Consider the following 20,745-nt stretch of genomic DNA (forward strand, 5'->3'; position numbering starts at 1 on the left):
CAATGGCGCGCTCGTCATCTTCGATCCCTGACGACATCTTTCAAGAGGACGTCGATGTTCCGGAGCAGTGTCGAGTCGAGAAAGCCATCATCAGCACCTCCGAAACAGACGATTCCGAATTTGAAGACATCACTCCAGGTCAAAGGGGGACTTTAGCTCAGAGCAAACGGTGAAAGAAACTAACACCAAAGGTGCACCCTCAGCAGCACTAGGGCGGCCGGGTGCAGGGTGCTGTTTCAACGTCGGGCGCCTGTTGGTTTCAATGGGGAACCTCCGGTTTGGAAAGGCACTACAGCTTGGGGCGAAGGTCTTCTGGGTGTGACCACCACTGCGAGAGGTAGTTGGGAAGTTAGGGGTTGGTTAGGCACAGTCTGTCTGGGTACCCAAGGCCGTGGGGCGTCGGGTGCAGGGGTGCCGTTTTTGGTCAGATCTTACCAGATCCTGGTCGTGGTTGGGGGGACCTTCTGGATTTAGCCTGCAGGCGTCGGCTGGAGGCAGGTTAGGGGTCGCCAGAACTCTGGTCTGGATCGCCAGGGTGACCTCCTCGTGGTGTTGGCCCACTCGAGCTCGTGCCGTGAACGGCGGGTGCAGTCGTGCGGATTTGCAGTTTTCCGGCCAGAAGTTGCAGATGAACAAATCCGGTTTTCACTGGAGAGACAGTCTTTGGGGTTGCAGGCAGGCCGGTCCTCTGGGGGTTTTTGATGTTGCTGGCTGCAGGACACACCTGGATTTTGCAGGTTCGAGGTGAAGACAGGCCGGTAGGGCTGAGGCCAAGTCAGTGGGCGTCTTCCTCTTAGCTCCTGCAAGGCTGTTCTGTCCTTCTTCATGTAGTTACTTCTCGTCTGAGGATGCAAGGTTCAGGGGTGCCCCTAAATACTAGATTTAAGGGCATTACAGGTAGGTAAAAGGTAGGGACCAATGAGTCCCTTCCCTGGGGTGACCGCAGCTGCACCCAAACAGCGTAGGATCCGTAGATAAGGACTCCGGAATGGCAAAGGTCCTCAAAGACAAAGATGTCGAAAGACAATCTGGAAAAGGACGCCTCTGCATCGCAAAAAGAGAGGCCCAAACAAACCTAGACGACTAGTTCGGCGTCAACAGCCATAAAACGGAAAGCCAAAAATCTCGACACAGATACACATGCGGCCGAGATAGAGGAAAAGAGGAAAAGGCTTGAAGCCGAGATGGTTAATATTTTACAACGTAAAAAAGATTTCGAAGAAAGCTTGAAGCTATTCAAGATACTGCTGAAAATAAAAAACAGGGAAGACAAAAAGGGCGTCCAAGATCGAATACCGCTAACAACCCTGAAACCGATCGAAGAAGAAGAGGAAGAACCCTTCTTTTTCGGAGAAAATGATGAGGGAGACGAGCAGACATATGCCGATTCGGCCATTTCGGAGACTCAAGACCTACAATGGCAAGAACTTGACGCCGAATCACCTGAGGTGGCTGTGGAAACATATCCTTCGAAGTTATCACCCCCCAGATGACATTGGCATGTATAATCGGGCGATTAAAAAAAAGCTGCTGAGCCTTATGGTGTTGAACAGGAAGAAGAAAAACCACAGTCATTTTTTTTTTATTAGAGACACTTATGCCTACACAATCCAGAAATCAATTCCTCCCAATGCTGCCAAGTATTGTGGACCAGGGGAGGGAAGCATTCAAAGAGCCTGCTGCATGCAAGGCTATCACAGCAAGAGCAGAAAAGAAGTAGAAGTACTCCTCTAAGGATGCCATACACATCAGGGGATTGGTGCCAACTAACTCTATTATTTCTTCAACTGCAAGGAAAAGAGAAAATGTACCAACTACAGTCGGACCTTCTCCTCCTGACAAGGAAAGCAAGAGGATGGACCTGGTAGGAAGGAAGGAAGAAAGAAGTGCAGCTAATCAATGGCGCATAGCCAATTCAAATACATTGTTGAACAGACGTGTTTATTAACACTGGGAGGAGGTAGAATTGCTAAAATATCTACCTGAACATTTCCAAAAAAGAGCTAGCCACTTGGTGGAAGAAGGTAAAAACATTGCAAATAAATGTTTAAAACCAGCCCTGGATGCTGCAGAAAGATCAAGCAGACAAATGATGATTGGTATCAGAGAGAGGAGGAACGCATGGCTTAGAATCTCAGGCTTCAAGCGAGAAGTGCAGAGTAACATCATTAACTCACCATTCAATGGGGAGCAATTGTTTGGAAGTGTGGTTGATGAAAAGCTCAATCAAGTAAAGAAGGATAACTAAACTGAAAGGTCAGTGGGGGCTGTACAGTTCAGAGGCATGCATAGAAGCACACCATCAAGGAGACAAGCGGGGAGAGGGACACACCAACCTAGTAACTCACATCAAGGTTATCAGCAAACGTACCAAGCTGGAAACCAGGCACAACAACCGGTACAGCAGCAAAGCTGGCAATACCAAGGAAGAGCATCCTTTCGAGGGCGTCCACATGGCAGAGGTCAGCCACAAAGAGGTGGACAACAAACCCCTACTAAGTGACTGCGCTCATAATAAGGTACACTCACGAGCAGCAGTGAATACAACAGAAAAACAACTACAAAGACGAGATCAAACCATTTTACAGTTATTCCAACATATTTCCCCAGTAGGAGGCAGACTATGCTTTTTCCTAGAAAAGTAACCACAGACAAATGGATTTTAAACATAATGCAGTACGGTTACTGCGTAGAGATAACTAAACAGCCTCCAAACAGGAGACCAAAGCAAAAGAGGCATTCGAAAGAAGAATTAACTCACCTAGTCAAAGAGGTGCAGGAACTTCAGGAAAAACATGCAATAGAGCACGTACCACACAGAGAAAAGAACGAGGGAGTATATTAAACATACTACTTAAGTCTAAACGTGGACGGAACCTTACAGCCAATCTTAGACCTAAGGTTTCTAAACAAATTTATAAAGACCTAAAGATTCAAAATGACAACACTGCAAGAAGTGCTACCTCAATTGCAGAAGGGAGACTACATGGCAACAATAGACTCAAAATATGCGTATTTACACATCCCAATAAACAAAAGACACACGCGGCTGTTCAGATTTATAGTGGACAAAAACACTACCAATTCAAAGTACTCTCTTCCGGACTAAAATCGGCACCAAGAGTGTTTACAAAGTGCCTAGCAGCAGTAGCTGCACATCTCAGAAGGCAGGGGATTCATGTTTACCCCTACTTGTACGACTGGTTAGTAAGAGCAAACTCTTACAGCCTCTGCAAACAGCATATACAAGTGATAGAGAGACTAGTTCATGTGGAAAAATCATCAATAGAACCAGAACTCATAATGGTGTACTTAGGAGCAGAAATAAATACAGTGCTAGGGAGAGCAATACCAAGGCAGAAAATATCAGCCCTATTGAAGGAGACTCATCTATACCAGTCGGGCATCATCAGACAGTGGGGAAATTACTGGGAATGGTGGCTCATGCATTCATGTAATTCCCAACATACGTCTACACATGAGACCATTTCAGGAATGGCTACAGACACAGTGGTCGCAGGCATCAGGGAGTTGGGAGGAGCTAGTGGTTGTCACAGAGTTCGTCAAGCGATGGCATGGTGGAACACAATAAACCTAGCACAGGGGAGACTTTTCACACCACCAACTCCAACAGTGACCATAACAGATGCATCCCTAATAGGATGGGGAGCACACATGAACAACCTCAAATTAAGGGGATTGTGGACACAGCAGGATGCATTGAAACACATCAATATGTTGGAACTAAAAATAGTATTCTTAGCCTTAAAAGCCTTTCAGAAAGATATTCTATGACAAGAGGGTGTTCATACAAGCAGACAACACAACAACAATGTACTCAGTCTGCAGCACTCAACACTCGCTCAAAAGATATGGAGCTGGTCAATCCCAAGGGGAATAGACATTTTAGCAATACACCTACCAGAAAAAGACAATATAGAAGCAGACAGACTGAGCAAACAAACATCATCCCACGAGTGGGAACTAAACCAAACAGAAGTGCAAAAGATTTTCATGAATTGGGATTCACCTCATATAGACCTATTTGCAATGCCCCACAATGCAAAATGCCAAAACTTCGCAACCAGGCGACCTTGCAGTCAGTCCCTAAGGAATGCGCTATGGATAGACTGGTCAAGGATATTTGCTGATATAGTGGACCAGAAAAACTTGGTTCTCAGAAATAATAGAAATCTCTCGGAACAATGCGCAAACTTCGAAAACAAAAAGATTTGCTAACAATGCAAAACGTGAAAGTGCTTCATCCAGAACCAGAGAGCTTAGGCCTAGCGGCATGTCTTCAACGCATACAGAACACCTATGCACGCTTCATCCTACGCATCGCCCGCCACAGCCACATCACTGCCCACCTGAGAGACCTGCACTGGCTCCCCGTCAACAAGAGGATCACCTTCAAGCTCCTCACCCTCGTTCACAAAGCAATCCACAAAGCCGAACCAACATACCTCAACCAACGACTCACTTTCTACACCCCGAACCACCAGCTTCGCTCTGCTGACCTAGCCCTCGCCACCGTTCCACGCATCCACCGGCGGCAGAGCATTCTCCCACCTCGCCGCCAAGACATGGAACACCCTCCCCATCCACCTGCGACAGACACAGGACCTGCTGACCTTCAGGAGACTTGTCAAGACCCGGCTGTTAGAGCAGTGGCAGCACCCCACCCTTTAGCGCCTTGAGACCCTCACGGGTGTGTAGTGCATTCTACAAATGCTCTGATTGATTTGCTGACTGAGTGTGTACAACTGATGCTCAACACTGTTATCTGATACTGCCTTACTACTCGAACACACTACCCCAAATAGAAAGTGAGGTGCTATCTAACTTTACCTCTGCTCCCTTTGGGATTCCACTGGACTCTGTGCACACTATACCTCACTTTGGTATAGTATATAAAGAACCAGCTTCCTAGAGTGACCAACTCTTCGTGGGGTACCTGGGAGCCAGGAGGGGTCAGGTGTTCCAGAAAAGAACGATCTCTCAATGGCTCATCCTTTGAATCAAAATCTGCTATGCTCTGGCGAGAAAACAGCCTCCTGAAGGCTTAAGGGCTCATTCTACCAGAGTTAAGGCTGCTACCAGGGCATTGCAACATGTAGTCCCAGTTCTCAACATTTGTCAGGCAGCAATGTGGGCATCCATGCACACGTTTACCAAGCACTTCTTACTGAATGGTCAAGTCTGCAGTGACTTCCTTTTTGGCTGCTCTGTCCTTCAGGACTTCTTGCTCTAAACTTGTCCTTAGTCCCTCCTCTGTGGATTGTGTTTCTTTGGTATCTATTCAAAGTTAAGGAATCTGCGGCTAGATGTATCTGTCAGAAGTTACTTACCTTAGGTAAAGCCTTATCTGGTAGAGACATGATCTAGCAGTAGATTTCTTATTGACCCTCCCTGTGGACAGGTTTTTAGGGTGAAGGCCGTTCCCTTTCAGGGCCCTAGCTGTTCAAAACTCACCAGTGGCCATGCACTTCATGGCTCGTCACTCCTGGCGTGTATAGTCGTGAAATGTAACTGCTGTCCGTACAAAGGTGGCACCTATTTAGTTAAGGCGGATGTCACAGGAGCATAGACGACTCAGACGTTAGGCAGAGCTGACAAATGCTACCTAACGACACACAAGGGTATTGCTCAAAGAAAAATCTCCTGGATCCAGTCCGACGCCTGGTAAATTCAAAGGTAAGGAATCTGTGGCTAGATAATGTCTCTACTAGATAAGTCTGTTACAAAAGATAAGTAGCTTGTCCTTTTGTTTTACACATGGAATGCTTGATTTTCAACATATACACAAAGGCAATCCTCACTTCAATTGTGGTGGGGAAAAATGAACAATCTAAAAATTGAACCGCTGAAAATGAGCTTTCTCGAAGAGGAGGAATCTCAACATCACTTCAGCAATAACGTGTTCTTTGAGAAATGAAGTTGTAAAGGTCGAGCCCAACACTAGAATGCAGGAGTTTGCATAGCATGTGACTCTGCAAAACTACAGTGTATGAATAGATGCTTACAAGGTAAGTAACATACTCGTTCCTGGAATTTCTGGTTTTGGTATTTTTCATACCATCTTATGTGACCCTCCGTCTGTTTTCAATGAGGGTTCCATGCTTATCCTTTCTTTCTGATGAGCTCATAAAAGTCTGGCAGTTGGCGCCTCTGTGGGGAATGGGGGAAGTGTCCCTGTCTATCTGATTGGCCTTAGTTAAGGGTCATGTGATGAGATAGATAGGGCGCATGTGTTTTATTGCTTTTCGCAATATTGTCTACAGGTTCACTGCTATAGGACTCGTGTTACCAAAGGTTCCTAGCTTGACAAAGGAAGTTTTCAAGCATTTGAATCTGAGAAAGGTAGCTATGCTGAAAAATGTAAGTTGTAGGTAAGTAACTTTAAATTTGTTGCTCTTGAGGCAGTGGGTTCCGATTTTGACCTTAAAATGACACTTAGTTTGTTTCCTTATAGAGGTTATCACTATTAAAGAGAATATTCATGGGGGACACACCGGGCTATCCAGTTAGCAGCCTATCTAAGCTCACTGATTTATCAATGCTCCTTAAGTTTCTTTTCACAATCACCCACGCGGTTTGTCATTTCTCTTCCAACTTCATACATGATCTCTGCTCCTAGGGATGGACCAAACCAAATGCTTTCCATGTCTGCATTACGTCCTACAAGCTGGTGTTACAGGACCATCAGGCTTTCCGACGCAAGAACTGGAAATATCTTATTTTGGATGAGGCCCAGAACATCAAGAATTTCAAGTCACAGCGCTGGCAGTCACTTCTCCGTTTCAACAGGCGAGTTTAATTGCACTTCCTGTACTGCTGCGATGCATCTGTGTGCACATGTTTGTGTGTCGGTAAGGGATTTTATTTTTTGTATGAATACTGCTGTTGAGACTGGTGCGGTTTTTTAATATGTTGATATTCTTTGATGGTGCTCTTTGCTCTGTGAGTGGTTTTTGCATTTAAGGTAATTTGTGTCCATATGTTAACGCTGTTCGAACTTGTATTTATGGTTCATTGATACAAAGCCTTTTTTTTTTTTTTTACGGTAAATGCCCTAACGAAATGTTGTAAACTCTGACTGTACTTCTGTCATTGGTTCCCATGTAAAAATGTGTACACATGTTTGCAAAGTTTAACAATGAGACTACATACGATGTTCCCAGAATCCTCTCCAATTAGATGCAAAAATCTGCTGAAGCTTGGAAGCAAGATTGATGAGAATTGGCTTTCAAAATAAAATGGTCACAAAAATATTTGACTAGGAAAAACAAATGATTTGCTAAACTACTGTGAATTTGTAGGTAACATTTCTGTGAAGCATTTAGTGAAATGAGTGGATGCATTCTAGTAGTTCCCAAAAAAATATTCATAATGGAAAATCAGTGCAACCGGTTTCAACAAGATAATAAGAAAAAAGAAAATATACATGAATTGGCAAATAATAAATAAATGTTCGAGGCATATGAGCTGTAGATCATATACGGTGCATAGATCGCCATCTGGTGCTGGGCTTGGATGTTTGCAGTTTGTTGTGTTCGAAGAAGTCTTTGTAGTCACAAGATAGGTTACTCCTCCTTACTATAATAGTGCACATGGGCATCTACTCCATCCGAGACGCGCAATCCTTCACCACTCAACGGTACTGTTATCGATCGTGTTCCCCTTTCGATGCGTATTCTCCAACTTCAAACAATCATCAGCCAAGAGCTTCGACGTGGGCGGTTGGGCCTATCTGAAAGAAACACATAGTGATAGATTCCTTACCTTAGAATATCCCCAGGTGTCAGACTGGATCCGGAAAGTTTTCGTCAGCAGTACCCCTGCGCATCAGTAGGTGGCGTCGTGTCGCTCCGTGTCAGTTGTCTGCGTCGTGGTCGCCGGGATGACGTCGCGGGTGCTACTCAGACGCAACCCACACGCGCAGACGTCAGTTCTTTCTTTTTCCGCGCCAGCAAGCGTAGATCCGGGAAAAGCAGGTACCCTTAGTCATTTTTTGGCTAACTTTTGAGGATTTTTGTCTCCATTTTTTCATCGAGTCTTTGACTCCTGGTGCAGTTAGGATGACGGGTTTTAAGCCCTGCGAGGAATGTCACCGATGTCGGTGACTGGCCCACACAGAGTGTGTCTTTTCTGCCTGGGGGGCGACCATGACCCCAAGTGTTGCCACGACTGCCGGGCGATGGCGCCGAAGTCTTTGCGGGAGCGGTCTCGAAAGCTGCTTGAGTTCTGGCAGTCGGCTCCGTGCCGTTCCCGGTCCCGCGGGAGGTGGAGTCATCATCGCTCCTCCGGTTCCAAGTCTTCGCACTCGGGGTCAGGTAAGGCGAAGCACGTGAAGTCAAAGAAGCGCCGTTGCTCTCCAACTTCCCCTCGCCAGTCGTGCGACGTGGCTGAGGGTGCGGGTGGTGCCTCCCCCGCGGCTCCAGGTGAGCCTGTGGTGTCGCTGCCGGCCTACCCACCCAGTCCGTCGGCGACTCCGGCCCAGATACAAGAGTTCCTGTCGGCCATGGCTCGACACTTTGGGCCGTTGGCTCCTGCCGGTGCGCCTTCAGGCACCACAGGCCTGACTGGGGGTCCTCGCGTTCCATCGCCGGCGGCTCCGGTCCCGGCTCTGGCCCTGGCGCCACAGGACCCCCGTGGATCCAGGCCTGGATCCTGGTCGACCTCTGTTGACCTAATAACACTTTCACCAACGTCGACCCTACCGGCACCACTTCCGACGTCGCCCGTTCATTGGGACGACGTCAGCCCCAGTTTCAGCCCCGACGGGGACGTGGCGGCAGTCAATGCCGTTCTCGCCACCGCTCGGGGATTTCTATCCCCATGTCCCTATTCCTTATTTTCAGCCTGTAGAATGGCCTTAGGAAGAAGGGGAGGACTGGGAGGGGTCTGAGGACCCTCTCACAGCAGACTGCTAGTATGAAGAGGACTGGGCAGAGATGTTGGGGGAAGCCATTGGTCTGGATACCTCTCCTGACCTTGGCATGCTGTCTCCTCCTACCATGGCTACGGAGGAGGGCGCTAGTTATGCAGTGGTGTTACGTAGGGTACCTATGGTGCCATTTACCAGGGGCTGACATGTGGCCAGAGATGCAAATTGGGTTTAGGCTTCAATGCAGTTTTAGGGAAGGAACACAGGCCCTGGGTACCTGATTGACAGGAGTCCAGGGCACACTCAGTCAAAGCACATCAGCAATTCAGCAAAATGTGGGGGCATACTATGCAAGAAAGACGGCACTTTCTCACGCTAAGTCTATGAGAGCCTTGCAACTACCTTCCCACAAGGGTTCCTTTCGCCGCTCCTTTCACAGAGGTGGCTCCAAAACAATGTCCGAAAATCCCTCTTCATCTTCCAAAACCACCAATCAATCTCCCTCCTCCAGACGATATTTTCGAGGAGGATACAGAGGGAATAATAATAGTGAAAGAGCCAGTGGTAACACCCACAATTCCCCTACCACTAAGCAGTGACTTCCCTACACTACCCCCGATCATTCCACTCCTGTTGGGGGACGTCTCTCACAGTTCCTACATGTCTGGAACTCCATCACAACAGACAAGTGGGTAAGACAAATTATCCAGTATGGTTATTGCCTAGAACTCAGCTCCACTCCCCCCAAATATCCCCCCAGGCAACGTACAATGTCATCAGAACACCCTCCTAAAAGAAGAGGTTCTCTCCCTGTTACAAAAACATGCAATAGAACCAGTCCCCTTGCCTCATCAGGGCATAGGGGTTTACTCCCTATTCTTCCTAATTCCAAAAAAGGACGTCTCTCTCAAGCCAGTACCGGACCTCAGACCACTAAACCTCTATATACAGTCAGATTACTTCCACGTGGTCACCCTCCAACAGGTGCTCTCATTGCTTCAACAAGGCGACTCCACTCTGGATTTAAAGGACGCCTACTTCCATATTCCCATTCATCCAGCTCAAAGAAAATATCTCCGGTTTCTGGTGGACGGTCAACCCTACCAATTCAAAGTACTCCAGTTCGGGGTAACCACAGCACCCAGAGTCTTCAACAAGTGACTCGCAGATTTTGCAGATCACTTAAGAAGACAACACATTCACGTGTTCCCATATCTGGACGACGGGCTCATAAAAGCCAGGTCACACAGCAGCTGCATTCACCACACCCGCAAAACAATTCAGTTGCTTCACAACTTGGGATTCACCGTGATTCTCTTCCAGGGGATCCTCATCAATAGTCATAAGCACTAGAATATTCCCGCCTTTGCGCAGGACCCCGGAAAAACAATCATATATGTGATAAACATATATGCGTGTGTGTGTGTATATATATATATATATATATATATATATATATATATATATATATATTGCTGTAAGGACTCTCCTGTATATCACAAATAAATTATGCAATATATCACAAAAAACAGGAAAGAAACCGCAGTAAGGCATGTTTGAAAACTGTTATAATGCTTAGCATTTAGCCCAAAACCTCAGATAGGACTGAAAACATTGACAGCACATAGGCTGCATTGTAGACAACTACAGCCTAGAAAGGCTAGAAAGCTAACTCCTAGCAACATAGAAAAACTGGCACCGTGCCTTTAAGGCAGCCATGACCCCTAGCCTCCCATCATGCCTCAGGGGTGACAGTTGGGTCCGTTCTTTCCGGCTCCTTCAGTCAGGACCCTGGTTACACAGCTCCACTCTTTTCTGGTTTTATTTAGGAATGTTCTACCTTTTTCAGAAATGTTTTCACTTACTTCGTCTTTCATCCAGTCAAGTAAGGTGTTTTTCTGATTATTTTTGGCATTTTTTACCACACAAAATGCCATCCCTTTTTGATCCCTGCCCTTCTTGTGGTAAAAAGAAGGCCAGGTCAGACTCTTGCTTGGTCTGTATTCTTTGCCTGCCTAAGGATCATGTCCCAAAGACTTGTCCTCATTGCCAGTCCCTCTCTAAAAGAACTTTAAAGGACAGAGAGAGGATTTGTCTCTATGGATTGGCGGAGAATGCTTCCAGAGGCAGGTCTCCGGTAAGAAAAGGCTCCAAGAGGCCCAGATCCTCTTCTAGACCCTCAGTGTCTGGCTCGGCGCTGAGAAAGCAGCCACCGGAGGGGCATGCAGCGAAGAAAAGACAGTCGACGGCGGGCTCGCCGTCGAGAGAGCGCAGAAATGAAGGCACGTCATCGACGTCGAGAATCCGTCGGCCTCCGCCGTCGTCAACCCGGCGACGATCGGCGTCAAGGAGTTCCAGTTCACCACCTGCTTCAAGACGTCGATTGGCTTCGAAAAGCCAAAGCCCTCCGCCGTCGTCAACCCGGCGACGATCGGCGTCGAGAGCCAGCAGACCTCCGTCGACGTCGGTTAGACGTTCGACGTCGAGAGCTGACATTACTCCATCGCCGTCACATAGACTACGTTCGACGTTGAGGAGAGAGAAGTCTCTGCCGTCGCAGACCAGGCGGCGATCGGCGTCGAGATCGAGACCTTCGATGTCATCCTGACGACGTTCGACGCCGGTCAAGAAGCCCTCCGCCGACTTCATTCCAACGTCGTTCGGCGTCGAGAGCCAGCAGCCCTCCGCCGTCGTCCTCCCATCGACAGTTGGCGTCTAGGAGAGAAAGCCCTTCGTTGCCGTCGAGGCCACATCGCTCGACGTCGAGACGAGGAAGTATTCATTCGCCTTCGACGCCGAGGCAGTCGCAACAGACGCCGAGGCCGCTCCCTGAACCTGGTCGAACCTCGACTAGAAGATCTCGATCGACGTCGAGGATGCCTCTGTCGCAGCGGGATAGATCTAATGAAGGTTCGGTAGTCTTGGTGACGGAATCAGCGTAAAGGCATTCTTCTTCGCACTCCTCGAGACGCCCTCACTCTCCATCTGCGTCTCCGGAACATCAGAGGTCTCGACAGAGATCCCTGTCGCATCACAGGCCATCTCCTTCGATACATCTTTCTCCAAGATGGCTTTTACCAGTGCATCACTGGAGTAAGTCTCAGGCGGGAGCAGCGAGACAGGAGGAGTACACAAGCCCTGTCCACAGGTCCCCTCTGCAATGATTGGTACAGGAGGTGGATAGATCGCCTTCACCGGTACACCACCACAGTGCAGGTAGATCTAAGGAGCGTGGGCCTCCGACGTCACATCACCACAGAAGGAGGTCCCCCTCATGGTCATCTTCCTCCACCCATTCTTCTAAGAGGGACTTTTCGCCTACGCTATCGGACAGCCCTCAGTCGCGAGTGTTCCCGATAGATGACATTAACACCTATCAGGATGTGCTGCAGAGAGGGGCTCAGAAACTGAACATTGCAATGTCCACTCCCCAGGTAGCAACTACAGTGATCTTCGAGACGCTGCACCAAAGATCTGCTTCGCGTCCGTTGCTGCCTCTGGTTCCTGGCCTTATGGAGCCAGTAATGGACATTTTTCTGACCCCTTCAACGATCAAAGCTGCACCGGCCAGAATCCAGAAGAAATAAAAGCCGGCTGATACAGACCTGGTGTTCTTGAAGACGGATCCACCTGCAGATTCCATGATAGTTGCAGCAGCACGTAAGACACATGCTGTTTCTGCTCATGCGTTGGTCCCTCCGGACAAGGAGAGTAAGTACCAGGACTCTTGGGGGCGAAAGGTTTGTGGCTCTGCAGCCTCTTCTCTCAAAGTCTCTAGTGCAGCAGCCTTATTAGGTCGATACGACCGATCCTTATGGGACTTTTTGGATCGTTTCAAGGAAAAGTTGCCAAAGGAAGACCAGAAAGACTTTGAAGAGATTGTTACGGAGGGTTCCTTGGTAGCTAATCAGATGATGAGCACTGCAGCGGATGGCGCCACTCTATCGGCGCATTCGTATGCGCATGGAATTTGTGCGTGAAGGTCCGCCTGGCTGAGGCTTAGAGCCCTTAAACCGGATGCTCAGCAGAGGATCCTTAACCTGTCTTTTTCGGGTTCTTCATTATTTGGCTCCCACACGGATGAAGAAATTGCTCGGATGAAGGCCGAGCTGGACACTTTGAAGGCGGTGGGGCTAGAAAAGAAAAAGGAGTTCCGAAGAAGGTACAGGCCCAGCCAACGCAAGGGATACTAACAGAGGGTTCAAATCCCTCAGTGGTCCCAAGGAAAATACCAAGGGCGTTCGCAATTTCAGAGTCGAAAGTCTACCAGAGGTAGAGGGGATAGCCAACAACAATCCTCCTCTACCACTCAACCAACAGGAAAGCAATGAGCCAGAGCTTCCTCTGACGCCGTTGCCCACTCCAGTGGGAGGAAGTGTTTCGCAACATCTGAAAGAGTGGTGCAACATAACGAAGATTTGTTGGGTGCGCAGTATACTGCGCGATGGATACGCACTACGTTTCCGTGTGTCTCCAAAGGACATTCCTCTGAAAAAATCTCGTCCTCACCAGCTAAAATTACTACGACAAGAAGTGGTGGCGCTTCTACAAAAAAAGGCCATAGAGAAAGCTCCCATCTCGCAGCGAGGAAAGGGAGTGTACTCCAGGTACTTTCTTGTGCCAAAAAGAGATCAGGAGCACAAGTTCAGACCAATCCTGGACCTGCGGTCTCTGAACAAGCTCATTTTAAAAGAGAAACTTCGCATGCTGGTGCTTCATCAAATATGTCCACATCTGCGAGCAGGGACTGGATGTGCTCGGTGGATCTCCAGGATGCGTACTTCCACATTCCTGTAACTCCTAGTCATCGCAAATTCCTGCGATTCGTGGTCGGCAACAATCACTACCAATTCAGAGTGTTGCCCTTCGGACTAAAATCTGCCCCACAAGTCTTTACCAAGTGCATGGCGGTGGTAGCGGCAGCTCTACACAGACGAGGGCTGTCCGTCTATGCATACCCGGACGATTGGCTCTTCAAAGGGCCATCTCCTCAGCAAATAAAGAGCGACTTCACAGTGTGCCTGGCTCTGCTCCGCAAGCTAGGCCTGCATGTGAATATGGAGAAGTCAGTTTGCCAGCCGACACAGGTGATCCATTACCTGGGCTCCGTCCTACACACAAACCTAGGAAAAGCGTTTCCTTCGGAGCAGAGACTTTTATCAATTCGGCAGAAGTGCGAGGTTCTTCTCCAGACCAATCGCCCGACTATCCGGCAAGTAGCGTCCCTTTTGGGATCCATGGCATCTTGCATATTCCTCATTCCCAACGCCAGGCTGAGAATGAGACCTCTACAGCAGGATCTGGAGGACAAGTGGGACCAGACTACCGGTTTCTGGGAAGACCGTATTGTGCTTTCACAAGCAGCGAAGACGTCTGTTCTGTGGTGGACTCGTCCACGAAACCTCCTACTGGGTGTCCCTTTTCACCAACCTGTTCCCACCCAGTCCTTGGTAACGGATGCATCGCTTCAGGGATGGGGGGCGCACATGGATTGCCTGCAAATGCAAGGTCGGTGGTCCGTCAAGGAGCAATCCTACCACATAAACATGTTAGAGCTGCGGGCCGTACATCTAGCCCTGAATGCTTTTCGGCCTTCGATCATGTCCAACTCAGTCCTCGTCCAAACAGACAACACGACCACCATGTATTACCTCAACAAACAGGGTGGTACGCGCTCTCGTCCTCTCTCCCTGAGATCTCAAAAGATATGGCATTGGCTTATAGCTCAAGCCCTTTCCGTCACAGCAGTGCACCTTCCAGGGGAGTGAAATGTGCGAGCGGACGCACTCAGGCGGCACTTTGAAGATCAGTCAGACTGGGTGCTAAACGACGAGGTAGTGACAGACATTTTCCGTCAGTGAGGCCAGCCTTCCATAGATCTGTTCGCAGACGATCTAAACAAAAAATGCCACGCCTTCGCCTCCAGGTTTCACCGTTCAGGGACGAAGGGGAATGCTCTTTTGATGGACTGGTCCAGAATATTTGCATACGCCTTTCCTCCCCTGCCTCTGATTCTGAAGGTGGTGTCCAAGCTCATCCGGTCCAACATGTCAATGATCCTGATAGTCCCAGACTGGCCTCGACTATGGTGGTACCCGTATCTGTTACAGCTGTCGGTTCACCCCCACAAGAGGCTGCCGTGCAAGTCGGATCTGCTGACCAAGATGGACGGGAAGATCCTACATCCCAACCTTTCCTCACCGAACTTGGCAGCATGGCACCTGAGGTCCTGAAATATGGACATTTTAACTTGCCGCAGGACTGTATGCACATACTAAAAGAAGCAAAGAGACCTGCCACAAGAGCTTCGTATTCCTTTAAGTGGAAGCGATTCTACCTGTGGCGCGCTCGTAATAGCTTTAATCCAACCACAGGGCAGAAGGAGGTTATTCTGCCTTACCTCCTGTACTTGGCTATATCAGAGTTGAAGTATTCATCAATCAGAGTACATTTAGCAGCTATCACGGCCTATAGAAAATCTCCAAGCCAGCCTTCCTTTTTTTTTTCAGCTGGTGGTCAAGGATTTCCTACAGGGGTTGAAAAAAGTTTATCTCCCTGTTCGGCCTCCTTCTCCTCCTTGGGAGTAGAATCTGGTCCTCTCTTAGTTGATGGGTCCCCCTTTCGAGCCCTTCCATAAAGCTACGCTACAGCATTTGACATGGAAGACCGCAATTATTTTTAAATTATGGTTCCATAAGGTCAGGTTTTCCAGCTACTAAGCGATCCATTTCCAGATGGATAGTGTCTTGTATAAAATATGCCTACCAGCTGGTGAATAAGCCCCTATTGTTGTTACCTAAAGCACACTCCACTAGGGGTAAAGCAGCTACAGTAGCTTTCTTGCATGATGTTCCCGTGGCAGAAATTTGCAAGGCAGCAACCTGGAGATCTGTGCATACGTTCACATGGCATTATTGTCTTGAATCCGACTCCAGGGCAGATACTCAGTTAGGCCAGGCCTCCTTGAGAAATCTGTTCAGATAACAGAAATGTCTGAATTATCAAGTTTAGTTGTCTGAGCTTGATTGTTAATGATTATTATTTTTCCTTTGCCCGCAGCGGATGAGGTGAGGCTCGCTATTCTATTCTAGTGCTTATGACTATTGATGAGGATCCCCTGGAAGAGAAGGATTAGTTACTTACCTGTAATCCTAGTTCTCTTCCAGGGGTATCCTCATCAAAGTCATAAGTAACCCTCCCGCGGCAAAACATATTTATTTTTTAAAGGAATTGTCATCTCTTTGTGTTATGGCTTTGTGTCACCGCGAAGAACAACTGACCCAACTGTCACCCCTGAGGCATGATGGGAGGCTAGGGGTCATGGCTGCCTTAAAGGCACGGTGCCAGTTTTTCTATGTTGCTAGGAGTTAACTTTCTAGCCTTTCTAGGCTCTAGTTGTCTACAATGCAGCCTGTGAGCTGTCAATGCTTTCAGTCCTATCTGAGGTTTTGGGCTAAATGCTAAGCATTAAAACAGTTTTCAAACATGCCTTACTGCTGTTTCTTTCCTGTTTTTGTGTGAAATATTGCATAATTTATTTGTGATATACAGGAGAGTCCTTACAGCATTATTCAGCTCTGGCTGTGAAAGGCTGCATTTTACTTTTGATATATATATATATATATATATATATATCTACCTACCTTTATATTTATTTTTAAGTTTTATTTTTATTTTATAGAGATACACGTAGCGCTATTATAAGTCGAATTTTCATGGTACTATACCTGAATTCATTTTGCTAGCACTGAAATGGTTTAGCATTGATCTGATTATGTTGTACGTTAACCATCACGTAGGACCTCTCCCCAAATGCGAAACAAACCTTGATCGTTGTGCACTGACCATCACTGTTTAGTACCTCAGGGATACCATTTTATTTTGCTTTATTTTTATGCAATGCAGTAAGCTCTGATTATAGCGTTTTATTTTTGTGAGATTCTTGTTTTATTATTGTCCCCACAATTAATTTGAAATTAATGATATTCTGGGTCGATAATACAATTGTATAATAATTTTTGTCCATGAACTACTATAGTTGAGAAACTCCAACGACACTGCATACTTGTTGTTCTCCCAGGTCCGACCAAGTCTGTTTTCACTTTCACCCAATGCACGCTGTGACGTGCTGAAATCACAAATGTGTTATATACTTCCTGGTTCACCGGAAAGGTCATGTGACCAAGGCTGCGTGTCAGCCGAAACGCGTCTTCTGCCCCTTGTGTAAAATAAACTTACACTTTTCTAGCAAGACTGGTGTGGCTCGTCTTCTTTTCCGTGGATTTGTGGAGAGGAACTTCTGTGATATATATATCTATATATATATCAGATTTTACACTGTGCATAGATCGCCATCTGGTGTTGGGCTCGGTTGTTTGCAGTTTTATTTTCCTCTTGGAAAGTCTTTGGAAGTCACGAGGTTGGTGACTCCTCCTTTGGTTCGTATTGCGCATGGGCTTCGGCTCCATCCTCAGATTGTTTTTTTCTGCCATCGGGCTCGGATGTAATACTTCGCGCTCCGGTTCAGAACTTTTCCAGTTCACCGATCGACGCAAAATCCTCGCTCATCGAGATCCTTCAGATAATAAATCATCTTAATCACCTTCTCTTCGGCACTTCTTCGATCCCGGTCGTCGACGGCGGCCTTCGGGCCTATTCCGGCTCCGGTCTCGGCTGATGGAAAGAACTCCCTTCAAGAAGTGCCCTCGATGTGGGTCCAGGTTTCCCCACACCGATCTTCATGAGGTGTGCAACCTCTGCCTCTCCCCTGAACACGAGGCCTGAGACTGTCCCGCCTGCACGTCTTTTCGATCTAAAAAGACTATTCGAGATCGGCGGGCTAGACGCAACATGGCGCACTCCTCGACCTCCGCTCCAGTTGACATCTTCGGGGAAGACGTCGAAGCTCCGGGATAGCAGAACATCGAAGAAGAGGACGACTACCTCATCAGTGCTTCCGAGGCAGACGACTCAGATGTGGAGGACATCACCCCGGCGCAGAGGGTCGTGAGTACAATACCCCCTCCCACACCCACGCCGATACCCAAAAAGGCTTCGGTCACACCTTCGCCTTCGGGCCTAGGCAAGACCAAGGATACTGCTTCTCTCACCCCACCTTCGGGCCCGGTAAAGAAGCCTATTAAGCCTTCCGGCAGCTTGGGCTCGAGCCAGCCTACCAGCGGTACTGAAAAACACCCTTCGGCACCGAAGAAAAGATCGGCCTCCACCTCCACACCGAACCCAGCACCAAAGCCTTCGGTGTCGAAACCTACCCTTCCGGTGCCGACCAAACATCACAAGGCCCTCGGCACCGACACTCCCGTGCCGAAGCCTTCTTCGGCACCGACCAAAAAATCGGAGGTCCCAAAGAAGCACGGCTTAGACAAACCTAAAAAGCCGTCGGCCCCGAAAACTTCGGCGCCGACTGAACAACCAGTGTTGCAAGAACTTTTCACACCGGATCCTCTGCGAAAGACACTTACCAAGGATCCAAAAACTGGACATTTGACACTGTCTTCAAAAAAGAGACACTTGGACAAACCAGCTCCACCTCCAAAGAGGAAGGACACTGCTACCTCCCCTTTCAGAGTGCCTTCCCCACCTCCTCCATCTCCTCCACCTCCACCTTCTCCACCCCTGCCTCATCGTTCTCCAACCTTGTCTCCAGTCCCAGATGATCTAGAAGACCCTTATTATGATCCAGCAGATGTGCCACAAGACCCCACCCCTACTGGATCTCCAGACCCCTGGGACGACTATAACAATCCGGACATCCCAGATGTCCCACAGGATGACCTTTACCCATCTAGGCCATCCCCACCTGAAGATTCGTTAGGCTTTCACCACCTACTACAAAGGGCGGCACATTACCACGGGGTGGAGTTACATACTGACCCAGTGGAGGAAGATTTTCTCCTAGACACCTTCGATAATGCACATAGGTCTACTGCCATTCTACCTATGTTAAAGGGAGTAATCAAACATGCACCGGAGGTTTTTAAAGACCCAGTCAGGGCCAGGGTCCTAAACCCCCGTATAGAGAAAAAATACAAAGCCGCCCCCACAGACCCTTCATACATTAAAGGCCCTGCACCATTGGATTCCCTAGTGGTATCTACAGCTAGGAAGCGCTCAAATTCTCAGGCGTCAGGCAAAGCACCACCACCTGACAAAGAGTCCAAGCTCCTAGACGCGTCAGGTAAGCGCACTGCGTCACAAGCCGCCAATATATGGCATATCGCCAACACGCAAGCGCTATTGGCCAGATACGACAGGGCGCATTATGATGAGTTAGAGACCATCATGCACCATCTCCCTGAAAAATACAGGAATAGGGCTAATGAATTGATCCAAGAGGGAAAAACAATAACTAATACCTATATACGCTGTGCCCTAGATGCAGCAGATGCAGCCTCCAGGGCCATAAACACCAGTGTCCTTCTCCGTCGCCATGCCTGGCTCAGAGTTTCAGGTTTTAAACCTGAGGTACAAGCCTCTATATTAAATCACCCATTCGACCAAAATCATCTATTTGGCCCAAAAGTTGATGAAGCCCTCAAAGATGAAAAAAGATACTGACACGGCGAAATCCATGGGAGCCCTACAGTCACACACTCCTAGGCGCACTTTTCGACGCTCTTCCTTTCGGGGCACGGGCATGGGCTACTCCTCGGATAGTACATCCTCGTCCTACAAATCCCCTCCTCAATCTACCTTCACAAAGGGTTATCAAAGAGGCGGATACAGAGGTAATAATAAAGGCAGAGGCAAGACAAATACCGCCCGCTCTGCCATACCACCTACCCAATGACTTTCCCCCGCTCCCTCCAGACCATTCCACTCAGGTCGGGGTCAGAATACAACATTTCCTTCACGTCTGGGAGACAGATGGGTGACCCAAATTATTCATTCAGGGTATTGCCTAGAATTAACATCTACCCCCCCAAACATTCCACCCAGGCAACGCCATATGTCTCAAGAACATGCTACGTTACTAAAACAGGAGGTAATCTCCCTCCTGCAAAAACAAGCCATAGAGCAGGTCCCCATCAATCAACAAAAATTAGGGGTCTACTCCCTGTACTTTCTGATTCCAAAGAGACGAGACTCTACGACCTATCCTAGATCTCAGACCTCTAAATACTTGCATACATTCAGACCATTTTCACATGGTAACCCTTCAACAGGTTCTTCCACTCCTCTCCCAGAACGACTTCCTCACCACTCTGGACTTGAAAGACGCATACTTTCACATCCCAGTACACCATTCTCACAGAAAGTACCTCCGATTTATGGTGGACGGGCAACACTACCAGTTCAAGGTGCTCCCGTTCGGGGTAACAACAGCACCAAGGGTATTCACCAAGTGCCTAGCAGTAGTGGCTGCACACCTCAGAAGACAGCACATTCACATCTTCCCATACTTGGACGACTGGCTAATAAAAGCCACGTCCTACGAACAATGTGTGCAACACACCGCCCCTACAATCCAACTGCTTCACCAGCTAGGCTTCACAGTGAACCACCAAAAGTCCCACCTGGTACCATCACACACAAAACAATACCTCGGTGCTACCATAGACACCTCAAAAGACATAGCCTATCCCAATCCTGCCAGGATTGCAAACATACAGGCTCTGCGTCAGAAATTCGTATTTCAACACTCTCTCCCAGCAAGAGTGTTTATGCAACTGATAGGGATGATGGCCTCTTGCATTTTCATAGTGCCCCATGCAAGACTCCAGATGCGTCCACTCCCAAGAGTGTTTAGCGCGCCAGTGGAACCAGGCCCAGGGGCATCTGACAGATCTGGTGTTGGTAGACGGTTGCACCCATCGCTCTCTGCAGTGGTGGAA

General features: G+C 48.2%; 1 protein-coding gene across 1 annotated transcript in view; it reads left to right on the top strand.

The window, feature by feature from the left end:
- The window catches only part of SRCAP (Snf2 related CREBBP activator protein), a 1,742,136-nt gene that overhangs the window by 630,105 nt on the left and 1,091,286 nt on the right, over positions 1 to 20,745 (top strand). Inside the window, exon 15 of the mRNA XM_085618450.1 lies at positions 6,641 to 6,810. Within this exon, the coding sequence (XP_085474576.1) occupies positions 6,641 to 6,810 (170 nt within the window). The remainder of the gene's footprint in view (positions 1 to 6,640; positions 6,811 to 20,745) is intronic.

This window comes from Triturus cristatus, chromosome 7, assembly GCF_964204655.1.
Source record: "Triturus cristatus chromosome 7, aTriCri1.1, whole genome shotgun sequence".
In the NCBI taxonomy this organism is placed as follows: Eukaryota; Metazoa; Chordata; class Amphibia; order Caudata; family Salamandridae; genus Triturus; species Triturus cristatus.